Here is a 13,472-nt window from a genome sequence, read left to right as displayed (position 1 = left end):
AGAACATTGCTAAAATCCTCTTAAAAATCTATTTATACGCATGAAATTTTTATAGTTCTTGACATTTTAGATGCTCTATAAATGTACAGGGAGTGCAGAATTATTAGGCAAGTTGTATTTTTGAGGAATAATTTTATTATTGAACAACAACCATGTTCTCAATGAACCCAAAAAACTCATTAATATCAAAGCTGAATGTTTTTGGAAGTAGTTTTTAGTTTGTTTTTAGTTTTAGCTATTTTAGGGGGATATCTGTGTGTGCAGGTGACTATTACTGTGCAGAATTATTAGGCAACTTAACAAAAAACAAATATATACCCATTTCAATTATTTATTTTTACCAGTGACACCAATATAACATCTCCACATTCACAAATCTACATTTCTGACATTCAAAAACAAAACAACAACAAATCAGCGACCAATATAGCCACCTTTCTTTGCAAGGACACTCAAAAGCCTGCCATCCATGGATTCTGTCAGTGTTTTGATCTGTTCACCATCAACATTGCGTGCAGCAGCAACCACAGCCTCCCAGACACTGTTCAGAGAGGTGTACTGTTTTCCCTCCTTGTAAATCTCACATTTGATGATGGACCACAGGTACAAAGATATTTCACATTTTGAAACCTGTTTAACATATTGACACATTTTAGAAAATCTGCTGAAAGATTCAGCAGAGAAATCTCCAAAAAAGAATATTCAATAATCATGATCTTTGATGGTTTAGAAAGCACTGCATTAAAACATCAATCACTGCTCAGAAATACTTCTGATACTTATTATTGGTGAACATCAACGCATTCATAAATACAAGCAAAAATTCTACCAAATGCCAAAAATGCCAGCATGGATAATTAGAGGCTGTGTGGTGAATCAAAAATCCTAAATACTTGGAAATCAGTGACACCATAAAAAGAGCAAAGGGAATGTCTGTCTTATCAGCACAGATTTGATCACTGTCCATGAGCTTATGTAGAGTCCATTTGTGCACATCGCATGGGAAACTTTCACCTTCCATGGCAAATGATACTTAAGTGTAAACTTGGTTCATATTGGAGCAACAAACAAACAAACAGGCTTTAATCAGTTTACTCAGATTTGCTTCTACAGCATCCTGATGACATCATGTAGCAATCAATGTCTTTATTTTTGTCACCAACAATTTTTATTTATTTCATTTTAAACTTCAATAACAGAACTTAAGGATAACTAAATAAATAAATAGTTTAAAAAACAAACAAACAAAAACAAAAAAAAACAAAACAAAGGGAAGTTATCCTATTCTTTCTTCGCACACCAATCCCCACACCACCACCCTGTCATTACTCCTGTTCTTCAAGTTACAGAAAGCCAGCTTGTAAAGGGGACCAAATACAATCATATTGATGCAATTTGTCTAATAAACCATAAGTCACTTTTTCGTAAGACGCCAACTTAGCCATTGTCTTTAGCCACTCTTCATAGGGAGGGGGACTCTTTTTCCGCCAATGTCTTAGCAGCACCCGTTTGGCCGTAGTGAGAGCCAGAATAATCCATCTTTTTGTATAACTGGAAAAATCTCCATCAGAAAGTTCTGTGGTTATACCAAGTATGGACAGTTTTGGTGAGATACCAAATCTCCTTTTTAAAACACTGAAAATTACTTCCATTATATTTTCCCACCAATCCTGAAGTGCCGAACAGCTCCATAAGATATGTAAAATCGAAGCATTTTGACCATCACATCTCCAACATTCGTCCGTAGAGGCCAGGTTCCATTTATACAATTGTTGCAGTGTTCAATGCCACCTATGGACTATCTTAAGTTGAATAAATCTACTGCCTGTTTCTTTATACGTAGTACTAACATTTTGAAAACATGAATCCCGTTCAACTGAAGATATGTCCAATGCCATGTCCTGGGCCCAGTAGCCCTTAACTTTAAGGAGAAGGTCAGCTGACCGTTCTTGCAATAAGTGATAAATCTTTGCGGTGATGCCTTTACCCAAGAGTGATCTTGAGAGCAGGACTTCCACAGGGCCGCCCACAGGACAACTCAAGGGGGTTCCCAGCCACTTCGATAATGAACTATGTATTTGGACATATCTCCAGAATTGATTACGCTTCAACTTATATAACTCCACAATTTTATCAAAGCTTAAAAAACATTTAGTCCCACAGTCAAATAAATCTGATACATTAAGGATGCCTGCTTTACGCCACTGTAGCCAGTCAACCGATGTCCCTCCAATTAGAATTCTTTTATTCCCTCATAAGGTTGCCGAAGGTGATTTAATAAAGTCCCAGCGACCTGCCCTATGTAATTTACACCACAATGTCTTTGCATTTGCAATTATAGGATATGGGACCAGATGGGTTTAACTGGTGCAGTAGGTAACCAAGCTCTAAGTTGTTTCACGTTCATCACCCAATAATACCATTGGAAATTAGGCAATGAAAAACCTCCTGGTTTTGCACTCGCTTGAAGTTTCTTAATACTTAAACGATGCGGTGAGCTACCCCAAAGAAAGTGCCGGATTAAAAAGTCCAGATCTTGGAAATACTTATCTGGAATGTGTAATGGAATATTGGATAAAATATAAAAGATCATGGGTGCAGTCATCATCTTAATACAGCTAATTTTACCCCATATTGTGAGACGCACTCTGGACCATCTACCAAATTCCATTTTTATTCTTTCAAACATTGGCTCCATATTTGCTCGAACCATCTTAGTGTAATCCGAGGGAATTTGTATCCCCAAATACCTCAAACCATTCACGGACCACCGAAACTCCCGCTGTTTAAATAAAGTATGGGGGCAGTGTCCTGACATAGGCATTGCCTCTGATTTATCCCAGTTGAGGCGATACCCTGAAAGCAGCGTAAAGCTTTCTATACATTCTAATAGGGCTGGAATTGACTTCCCAGGCTGGGTCATAAGTAACAACATATCATCTGCATATAATAGAAGCTTATGTTGACTATTACCCATCGAAATTCCAAATATATTTACATTATTTCTCAGTTTTTGTGCCAGAGGCTCTATAGCAATTAGAAAGAGCCCAGGGCTAAGGGGACAGCCCTGTCTTGTGGATCTCTGTAAAAGGAATAGGTCTGATATGAGCCCATTCGTCAATACTCGCACTGAAGGCGAATCACATAATATCTTTATCCACCTGATGAAATTATCACTAAAACCAAACTTTTCTAATGTCTTAAACAGATAATCCTTCTCAACACAATCAAAAGCTTTTGCAGCATCCAGCGACAGGGCCACTGTTGGATATACTGAGTCATATACATAATTTTGCAAATTAACCAACCGCCTAATATTATCTGAACTCAACTGGCTAAGAACAGTGGGTCATAAAACGAGGCTGAAGGTGCAGAAAAGACTGACCGAGCTCACTGAGGTTGCAGTAGGCGCCCCACTCTGGAGCGCTGTTCCTGTGTTGCTTCTTTGTCTTCATCTGGAAATTTCACAAAGACACATTAAAGGTAAAAAACAAACAAGACATCTTCTTAAAGAATGTTTCAGAAAAACTGTCTCGATCTTAAAAATGAACACTTCTATCAGCTGTAGACAGGATGATGTAACAGGGTACAAACATTCGAATTCAGCTGTAAATCAGTGTGTTGAGAGTATATACTGTAGAGTGAAATGGGTTTGTTTTTGAGGAAAATAAATTTAAAAAGAAAGTCCTTTTTTTCTTGAAGGGAACCATAAATGTGGAACAGCAAAAACTCATATAGTCCTGTGTGAAAATTAAGCACACGACCCATGACTCAATAGCCTGAAGAACCACTCTTAGCAGAAATAACGCAGTAAGCGTCTTCTGTATGATTTTATCAGTCTGTCACATCCCTGTGGGGGGATTTCGTCCCACTCGTCTTTGCAAAACTGCTTTAAATTATTGAGGTTTGCAGGCATTTGTTATGCACAGCATAAGATCCTTCCACAGCATTTCAATCAGGTTGGTGTTTGGACTTCCTGCAGCTTTTCTGGTATGCTTGAGTAACGGGGTTTTGACTGTTGGACAGATAGCTTCACATTTCACTCTAGTACACATACTTTGTATATGTTGGGTTCTTTCTATTTTTATTTTCTTCAGCAGTTTGCACAGTCTGACCTTGGGACCAGCAAAGTGCTTTTGATTTTATAGAGGTGATCACATTTGACTGGATATGATGCTGTTGTGCTTTCTTTCTGTTGTATCAGCTTTTTAGAGTTTGACAGTAAGATCTGTACTGAGGGCAATTTAGTTCAGGTGGGATTAAAAACGTCACATTAAGCTGGAGTTTCTTAGACTGAGATGTGGCAAAGGAAAGAAAAAGACAAAACAAATTGCACTGAAAATTTGGTCACCAATAAAAAGTTAAATCTTTATGGATTAACACTGGGTTGCTTTTTTCCCCTTAATAAATGAAATGATCATTTAAAAACTGCATTTTTACTTACTCAGCTTATCTTTGTCTATGATTAAAATGTGTGACAAATATCCAAAAAGTAAGAAATCAGGAAGGGGGCAAATATTTTTTACACAGATACCCATTAGCAAAAAAGTCTTTCTTCCTGCTAAATCATCCAACTTTGCTTCTATGTACCTGACCTACAGAGGTTAGCCTCAAAGCAGCACAGCCTAAGGAATACCTTTGAATTGTTTGTTTTCTTTTAAATAAAGACAGTTAACTGCTACGAGGAGGTACTAATCAGTTTGCGTTTTTTTTAATTTGGGTGAACTGAACCTTAAAGTAGAAACTTATTTGTTGTATAACAAAAAAAATTGGAGTATATTTATTAGCAGCCCCTCATTAAACAAACTCTTAAAGCTTTCTGAGGGCAAAATATAAAAGGTTTTTGAACCCACCTTGGCGAAACTCCTCTTATCTGGCTTGGCATAGTGTGTGGCATAGGTGCAGGACCCCAGGGTGCGGTAGCTGGGGTTGGAGAAGCAGCCACCTAAAGAGCTGCTACTGGGAGAGGACTCTGAAGAAGAAAGCAGGCCTGTGCACTGCAGCCCTGCTGCCCCAACATCAAGACATGTTCTCACATACTGAGCTCTATGTGTCATACATGCATATATATGTACAGTGCACCTGATACAAAGTATTTAACCTTTAATTTAATCACCCAGATCTGAAAAAACGGATCATTCATTGTCTTTACCTGTTGGTTGTGTAATTTCCCAGCAGGTTACGATTACCATCAACTGCTCTGAATTCTGTTGTATGCCATTCTAAACATAAATAACACCAGTCAGATGAAAAGGACAGACACACGGATATCGTACCTGAGAGGGAGTAGTCAGTGGAGCTGATGTTCAGGGCAGGTGTATAGGTGACACTAGGCACACGGTGGCCTTTCTCTCTTTGTCGATAACGGAACCAGACCACCAGAGCAAGCATGGCCATGATCATCAGCAGCAGGAAGACGATGCCCAGGACAGCCCCCGTCGACTGCCGCTGCGATGCCAGAGCTGGGCTCATCTTGGTGTAGGGGTTCAGCTCCTCCATCATCAAGGCCGCTGAGGAGAACACAGATGAGTAACACTGCATTTTAATGTTTGACACACTCACATCACCTGTACAGTGTAATCAGGCATTTTTGCTGAATGAGAATTTCAGAATAAAATTCCTCTCATTTCACTGAATTTATTGTGCTATTGACTTTTATTTTGGTATTTTGCCATGATACAAATGCATGTATCTACAAAGGACAGATAATGAAAGGCAAACAGTTAAGGAGTAGGGTGGGGTGATACCGCCAAACTGGCGGAGTCTGCAGTGACACAGGTTCCATAATCTTCTTTGGAGGTAAACAGAGAGCTGAGCACGAATATGAAGCTGTTGAACTACTTTTGGTAACCGAGTCAAGCATTCAGTCATCGCCAGATGCTCGCGGCTGCCATCTAGTGTGGATTCTGGTTTGATGCCTTGCATTAATCCCTCCCTCTGTGCAGATCTTGTGTACGCCCTTGGAAGCTTGCAATACCATGGCTGTGTCCCAATTAAGAGACTGCACGCTTGAAGTACACGCACTACGCGTACTACGTACGGTGCGTACTATAAGTACGAGAAGTGTGGAAGTGAGAGGCTTGTGAAATGGGACGGTATACACTTCGTCGCGCTGTTCAGGTTGCCTAGCAACCATGATACTAACCGCGAGACATGTTTCATACAGCTTTGTTTGACAGAAATGAAGGAGAAAAATGTTTTGTTGGTCATTCATTTTTGTCATGACATCACTTTAGCTGAGTATCTGAGGCTGAGACCACAGGACTGTAAAACATGATTGTTGGGCTTCATTTCTGTGCTGAACAGTCATTTAAGATTAGCTAGTAAATAAGATTAGTTAGTAAATAAGATTAGCTAGTAAAGAAAAATTAGCTCATGTTGTTCATGAGACTAAAGTCATCTCACTGTGGCAATGTAAATATAATATGGCCAATATTATAGTATTGTCAGATTATTATGAGATATATATATATACACACATATACATATATCACTGACTTTCAGCTTGTTGTGTTTGTGGATATATGACTGACTTTAATTATTACACATTCGCACATAAATAAGTGACGTCATATTCAGTACTTTAGTTCACTCTTCGGCCGCTCCATCTTATTAGGGAAATTCCACACACATAAATGTAAATTTCAAAACTCAACCCCATCATTTAATTTGTTTTTGATTGAAATTGAATATTACTTAAACTCTCTTAAATTAACTTCCAATAAAAAAGGTTTATCATTGATTGAAGTTCATTCAGAAATGTTTAACGAATGAGCTGTCACAACTTTCAAGTACAAAGTTGTTATGGAGTCTGTCACATTCCCCCTTTTTTCTTTTTTTATCCTTTATTTATTCATCCTTCTTATTTCATTGTACTGTATATTGTTACTCTTATTTGCCTTGTATGTCTACTGTACAAACTGAACTGGAATGACTGACTGTTCGCTTTATGATTTCAATAAAGTTTGAAAAAAAAAAAAAGAAAAACCTCTTCGGCCGCTCCCTTCTGCCGTATTTTGCGGCAAAATTATCCACACCCACCGCCGCGCTATGAATTGTGGGATATATGGGACCACGAAGCGTGCACCGGACCACGCTTGATATTTGGGGAAATCGACGGAGTATGCATTTGAAGCACACTTCGAATTGGGACAGCCGTCGTCACGTGGCGGTGACGTAACCGCACTTGAAATGCGTACTTCAAGCGTGCAGTCTCTTAATTGGGACACAGCCCATGACCGCACACTCTTGGAAGTCAAACTGACGACTCTGGTGCTCTTTGCTTGGGTGATCATGCAGCTGCTTAAGAGTATGTATTCTGTATTTACAGTCTTGCATGTCATTATTTTTGTTTCCACTTCATTTCATTTGGAGTATTTAAGAATTGCATATTTAGTATATTTTTATTTGCTACTGTGTTTCCCCTTTAACCAAAATAGTACAGTTATTCAATCTGCAGTCATTGTAGTGGTTTATACATTTACTTGGCAAGTGAATGGTTGCTGGTTCAGCTAAAGACCATTAATATTTTTTATCAGAGTACCATTTGCACTTGTCTGTCTATTCGAGAGGTCTTTGTACTTCCATCTTTTAGGAACAGTCTTATCTACTATTATATGAAGATTTGTCTGTATGAGTTTTGCAGATGTTCTGTTATTTTATATTTTATTATTCAACTGAACTGAGGGTACATCTAAAGAAACCAAAAGAATAAGTCAGATCATGTTCCATCCTTTCTCTTTACAGAGCCATTTGTTCTCACCCTGGTCACAACGGATGCCTTTAAAGCCGATGCTGCAGTAGCAGGTTCCGGTCACGTAGTCACAGGTGGCATTGTTCATACACTCACACAGCTGCTGGCAGCCGTAGCCAAATGTCCCTGCGGGACACTCTGGACACAGGAACAGGGATTTAAGACATGTTGAACTTTAACACGTGAATGTGCAACTCTCCTGCATGTAAGAACCACTAAACACACTCACTGAGCTCACAGCTGTGTCCTATAAAGCCTGTCCTGCAGGAGCACTGTCCCGTGATGTGGTCACAGTCTGCTCCATTCTGACAGCGACACACCTCAGCACAGTGAGAGCCGTAGAAACCTGCAGGACAGCCTGAAGGGAAACAACCACTGGTTTAAAAAAAATCTATATTATGCTTTACATGTGGACAAGAATTTTCAGTAGCAGCAGCAATTTCACTCTGTCACTCTGAACCCATCTCTGTGCAGAGACATGATCAAAAACGTGAAATGTCTTTGGAAGCATTTTCTCTGGGACGAGCTAATCACTTCTGTCACAGTGGAACCAAAGTGGAAATTCAACAAAACCCTCATTTCATGCAGACGTTTAACTGACCACACTCTCTCATGTAAATTTCTGGTGATGCAAAAACATGGAGAAACAGCTCCTATAGCAGACAAATCAAATGACATGACAGAAAACAAACTTGGCTGGTTCTAGGCTAGAACTGATACTAGTCAAAAGAAAATAACATACTGATTTGGATCCGTTTTTTTCTTTTGTGCGTCAAGCAAATGTACAGATACATGGTTACTGTGACTTATCAACTTTATAAACGCAGGACCACAGACTGAAAAATGAAGTAAACATGGAAGAGCGTAAAAAAGATGTTCTTTACATGGCCTTACAGCATGGAGTAACAATGTGTGGGAGTGTCGTTCAATTCAATGTCTTTTAATACATTTTAATACATCAATTTTTAATATAGCGCCAAATCAGAGCAGCAGTTGCTTTAAGGCATTTTATATTGTAAGGTACCCTGCAATAACACAGAGAAAACAGAAAACCCAACAACCACATGACCTCCTATGAGCAAGTGCTTTGGTGACAGCTGGAAGGAAAAACTCCCTTTTAACAGGAAGAAACCTCCAGGTGGGGTGGCCATCTGCTGGAGGCGAGGAGAGGAAGACGGGGCAAAAACACATCGTGGAAGAGAACAAGAAATTGATAATAAGTAATGATTAAATGCAGAGTGGTGTGAAAAAAAGAGGTAAGTGAAGAACAAATACTTTTTATCAAAAAGAAAAGTTTTAAGGCCAATCTCAAAAGTACAGAGAGGGTGTCCATGACTCGAATCGAAACTAGGAGGGGGTTCCACAGCAGAGTGGAAGCTGAAGGCTGCCAGGAGACTGTTTATTGTGTGCATTGAAAGACGTTGGTCAAAAAGTCCTCAAAGTGTTCCTGGAGACCAGGGTGATTCTAGCTTTGCAGAGGTTTTTTCTTTTTGTTTTGTTTTACAGGACAAAAACGTTTTTTTCAGGGTAAACAAAAATGTTCTAAATTAGTTAGATGCCGTCTCTTCTCCAGCTTACGAGTTATCTGCTTTAAGGTACGCATTAGTCAGGGGAAGAGGACGACTGCAGGTGATGGCTGTGGCACACACATCCGTTGTTTCAAAAGAGAGCATTAGGTGTTAGGCTGATGAGATTCTTTGGAGTAACACATACAAACTAGGACACATTAATACTGAAGCTGCAAGTTGCAAGTGTTCATAGTCCAATGCAAACAAAGTTAATTACAACTTTGTTTGATTGTTAACCACATTTTCTCAAAGTGACCTGCTTCGTTTGTTATAATATCTAATTTTCTGTAGGTGTAACACATGTTCTAATTCTAAAGATTTGAGGTGTCTCAGGGGTCTTCCAGTTTTTCTCGCTAACAGCATTGATAAGGAAATGAATGGCCTGAGCATCATAATGACCACTTACACTGTTTGAATCAACCCAGAATTAGGGCTGTTCGATATAACGATATATATCGATGACGATATAAAAACGTCTATCGTTTCATTTTACGCTATCGTTTGTTTCGTGGTGTCGCAAAATAAACTGTTTACCGCAATATTTCTTCATGGTTCTGATGTCACTGTAGTAAAGTTCTCTCTCTCTTATATTTAATATCACCACACTACGGACAGACAAGCACCTGTTTTTATGCGTTGTCGTTAGCAACAACGACGGTAACAGCATGACGTGTCCGCTTGTTTATGTTCCACATAAACCTTTCACAATAAAGCTCAAGATCCTGTTGAGACTTTTCAAAATAAACTGAATCACATGAAAGATGCAGATTTTTAGAATTTAAAAAAGAGCCGCCAGGTGCTAAAAAATAAAGCTTAGACTCAAACGTTAGAGCAGGCTTTCCCCCGCAGCACGCCGTGTAATAAATACTCACAAAGAAAACGGCGCCGTTACAACTTATGTCTAAAAATGTGTCGTTTCATGCATCGTTAAAACACTCGACTCCAGCTACACGACGCGCAGCTGGAAACACTTCACACAAGACGAGCTGCATTTAACATTTGACGGATAAGGTGTGCCAATAATGTGCTATATGCATTATAAAATGGACTGCTGCCTTTGTCCAGTGGCTTCTAAATCCACCACTGCCATATCGACCAGTTTAGAAAATTTACTCTTCCCTAAAAAAAAAAAGAAAAGACAGAAAATGTCTACAGAGGCCTGACTGACAGAGAGGGGTTTGCTCATGAGCTTCAAAACACCTATTTGTGGTCTTTCTGTGTGGCCATCTTCATGATGACCTCCCTATTTTGGGGATAATGCTGCCCAACAGTGAGGGGCCAAGAACGTCCTACCGCAAGAGGTTTAGGGGCCAAGGAGTGATGTGCTCTTTCCACCAAACTCATTTCCCCTGAAAGTATTCAGACCCCAGCAGGAGATGGAAGATAATCTGAGATGAACGCAGTAGGCTTTCTTTTCTCTGTACCTTCTGGAATCCTCATAATCTTAATGTTCTGATGCCTCAAGCAAAATTCGAAATCTGCCAGTTTCTTTTTTTTAAATATATATATATTTTTAAAAACTATTTGGTAACAGATCTGTAACAGGACTGAAACAGAAAACAAAGCTTTAGAGAGGGTCTCAGCTCTCTGTGCAAGTTACTGTGAAAGAGTGTGAGAAGAGAAAATTGTAACAATTTAAAAATAACATTTCTCAGCATAAAATTAAAAAAAGATTTGGTTATTTCATCTTCTACAGTCCATAATATTGTGAAAGGTCTGTGAGTCTTTGGACACTTTGTATTGTAGCCTCCAATTCTACTTTAAAATGTCCTTTGAACCACAAGTAAACCAGCAGCCTGAGAGCGAAGTGCTCCATCGGGGGGATTTGTTTCCCCTGCACAAACAGATTTCTCCAGATTCACAGAATCTTCAAATCAAATCAAATCAAATCACTTTTATTGTCACATCACATGTGCAGGTACATTGGTACAGCACATGTGAGTGAAATTCTTGTGTGCGAGCTTCACAAGCAACAGAGTTGTGCAAAATACAATAATGTAAACAAGCAAAATACAAGAATGGCTACATCTGAAACTAATAAATATATGTACAATATATAATAGTATATGCATTTCTGGATGTGTATACTAAATATTTTTCTACGTGTGTGTGTGTGTGTGTGTGTGTGTGTGTGTGTGTGTGTGTGTGTGTGTGTACACATATTTTACAAATTAAATAGAGTAAACAATAAATAAAATATATAAAAATATACAGAGTTGAGACATGTGCAAAACAGTGGCATTACTGTACAGTGTGGAGTGCATAATGTTGAAGTTCCAGTAGTGAAGCTGAGGTGTCTATGACGTGTTCAGCAGTCTGATGGCCTGGTGGAAGAAGCTGTCTCTCAGTCTGCTGGTACTTTGAAATATTCAAAGTTTCTGATATTTTACATTATTTTTTTTGCAAACTGGTAAACCCCTGCCGATCTTTCCTTGTGAGAAATTCTACTAGATGCTGTTTTTATATTTATATTTTTTTAGTATCACTTATGTTTCCTGTTTTTGTTGTTGGCGCTGTCCCCACTGAGACATGCTCACAACATTAAACTCAAAATGAGCTAATATTTTTCATGAAATAGTAAACTGTTTTCCGTGTTTTACTGTGAATAAAACATGGCTTTATGAGATGCATTCTCATAAAGCCATCTCACAGCTTTTTTAGAATTGGATTTGTAGTTTTGTCTTTTTCTCCCTGCATTTTTCTTTTTCTCTTCTCTTTCCCTTCATCCTCCAACCTGTTGTGCAGACAGCTGTCCCTCCCTGTGCCTGATTTCTTCCCATCATCACTAAGTGGTCCTTAAGGGATCCTTGTAGGGGATCATCTGATTGTTGGAATTTTTTTCTCTAATAATTTAGGGTCTTTACCAAAGTACAGCACATGATTGATGAAAGATGTCAAAGATAGCAGAGGCAATACTATTGCATGGACATATATGGCTATCAGTGGAACTGGGTCACTAGTGTGATGTTTCGTCACTCATCCAAGTGACTTTTTCAGTCTCAGCTGACTGCAAGTTACGTAAAAAGGGAAAGACCATCTCTGAATCGAGGAGGGGGCCTAAGGCTACATCTTTCACCAACTTACAATGCTGTGATTGCAGCCAGTGAATGGTACTCATTGCCATTGGTGGGCTTTGATCTTACATTTGCATAATTCAGGGTTCATCAGCATTTTTCAGGGTCAAATTTAAGCACTTTTTAAGCACTTTCAAGGTCCATTATCAAGCTTTTCCAGCACATTACCAAAAACAGATTGCATGTTTCACTTTGCATCACCTCAGTAAGACCATGCAAAAATTAAAACAAATCGTCTTAGGTTGACTTAAATGTTCTTTGTTCCTCTTTTGTTAAAACAGAGAAAAATGCACCACACAAAAATACTGAAAAAGGAAATGGTTGTCTTATATGCATATAGTGCACAAACTCAAAAAACTCATTTCTCTCAAAAATGCAGATGTGCAAATGTGAACAAATCAACTTGTTAGAGATGCTCATCTCCACTTGGAAAAAACAACCACACAAAAGAAGAAATCTGCACAAATGAACAAGTCTGCTCATCAGATATTGATGCTTCTTTCCTACGTGACACAACAACAGGAGACAGATGTTTGTTACTTTAACTAGTTAAGCAAGTTTGATAGCTAGCAAAATAATAATCATAGTTTTAAACATTAGCCTGTGTTATGTACACATACTCGAAATTATTTACTAGGACTCACCTGTCATGTGACTCAAATCCCGCCAGTGTCGTTTTCCATCAAACACTCATTAAAACAACAACGTCAACTTAGCGCACTCACCCCCGACTGTCCGGAGGGAGGGGCGGGGTCACACATTGAAACAGACTGACATGTGTGCGAGGCAGCCCAGGCGGAGAAATTTAGCTTTTACACTTTGCAACTCATTTTATTTCTCTGATAAGAAAACTATTCGGTCAGATAGTTGTTTGTGGTGAATGAAATACGCGTTTCAAGCACGTTTAAGCACCACATCTGAAATTCAAGCACTTTTCAATCCTTGAAAAGACAATATTAAAATTCAAGCATTTTCAAGGATTTCAAGCACCCATACGAATCGTGATAATTATGATCAAGGAACTGACCTCCCAGCCCATCGTTCCTTCGGTGGTGCTAGTTTCAGTCATTATGCAAA

At 38.9% G+C, this 13,472-nt stretch overlaps 1 protein-coding gene across 1 annotated transcript in view; it reads right to left on the bottom strand.

Moving 5' to 3' along the window:
* The window catches only part of LOC146640228 (multiple epidermal growth factor-like domains protein 10), a 189,068-nt gene that overhangs the window by 9,246 nt on the left and 166,350 nt on the right, over positions 1-13,472 (bottom strand). Inside the window, exons 17-21 of the mRNA XM_085350434.1 lie at positions 7,983-8,111; positions 7,763-7,891; positions 5,277-5,510; positions 4,854-5,008; positions 3,386-3,455 (exon numbers count right to left, since the gene is read on the bottom strand). Coding sequence (XP_085206560.1) covers positions 3,386-3,455; positions 4,854-5,008; positions 5,277-5,510; positions 7,763-7,891; positions 7,983-8,111 — 717 coding nt within the window. The remainder of the gene's footprint in view (positions 1-3,385; positions 3,456-4,853; positions 5,009-5,276; positions 5,511-7,762; positions 7,892-7,982; positions 8,112-13,472) is intronic.

This window comes from Diplotaxodon limnothrissa, linkage group LG1 (genome assembly GCF_057381915.1).
Source record: "Diplotaxodon limnothrissa isolate DT_005_m linkage group LG1, D_limnothrissa_male_GT1.1, whole genome shotgun sequence".
Classification (NCBI taxonomy): Eukaryota; Metazoa; Chordata; class Actinopteri; order Cichliformes; family Cichlidae; genus Diplotaxodon; species Diplotaxodon limnothrissa.
The sequence above is the reverse complement of the archived record's forward strand: the minus strand, read 5'-3'. Positions and strand labels throughout refer to the sequence as shown.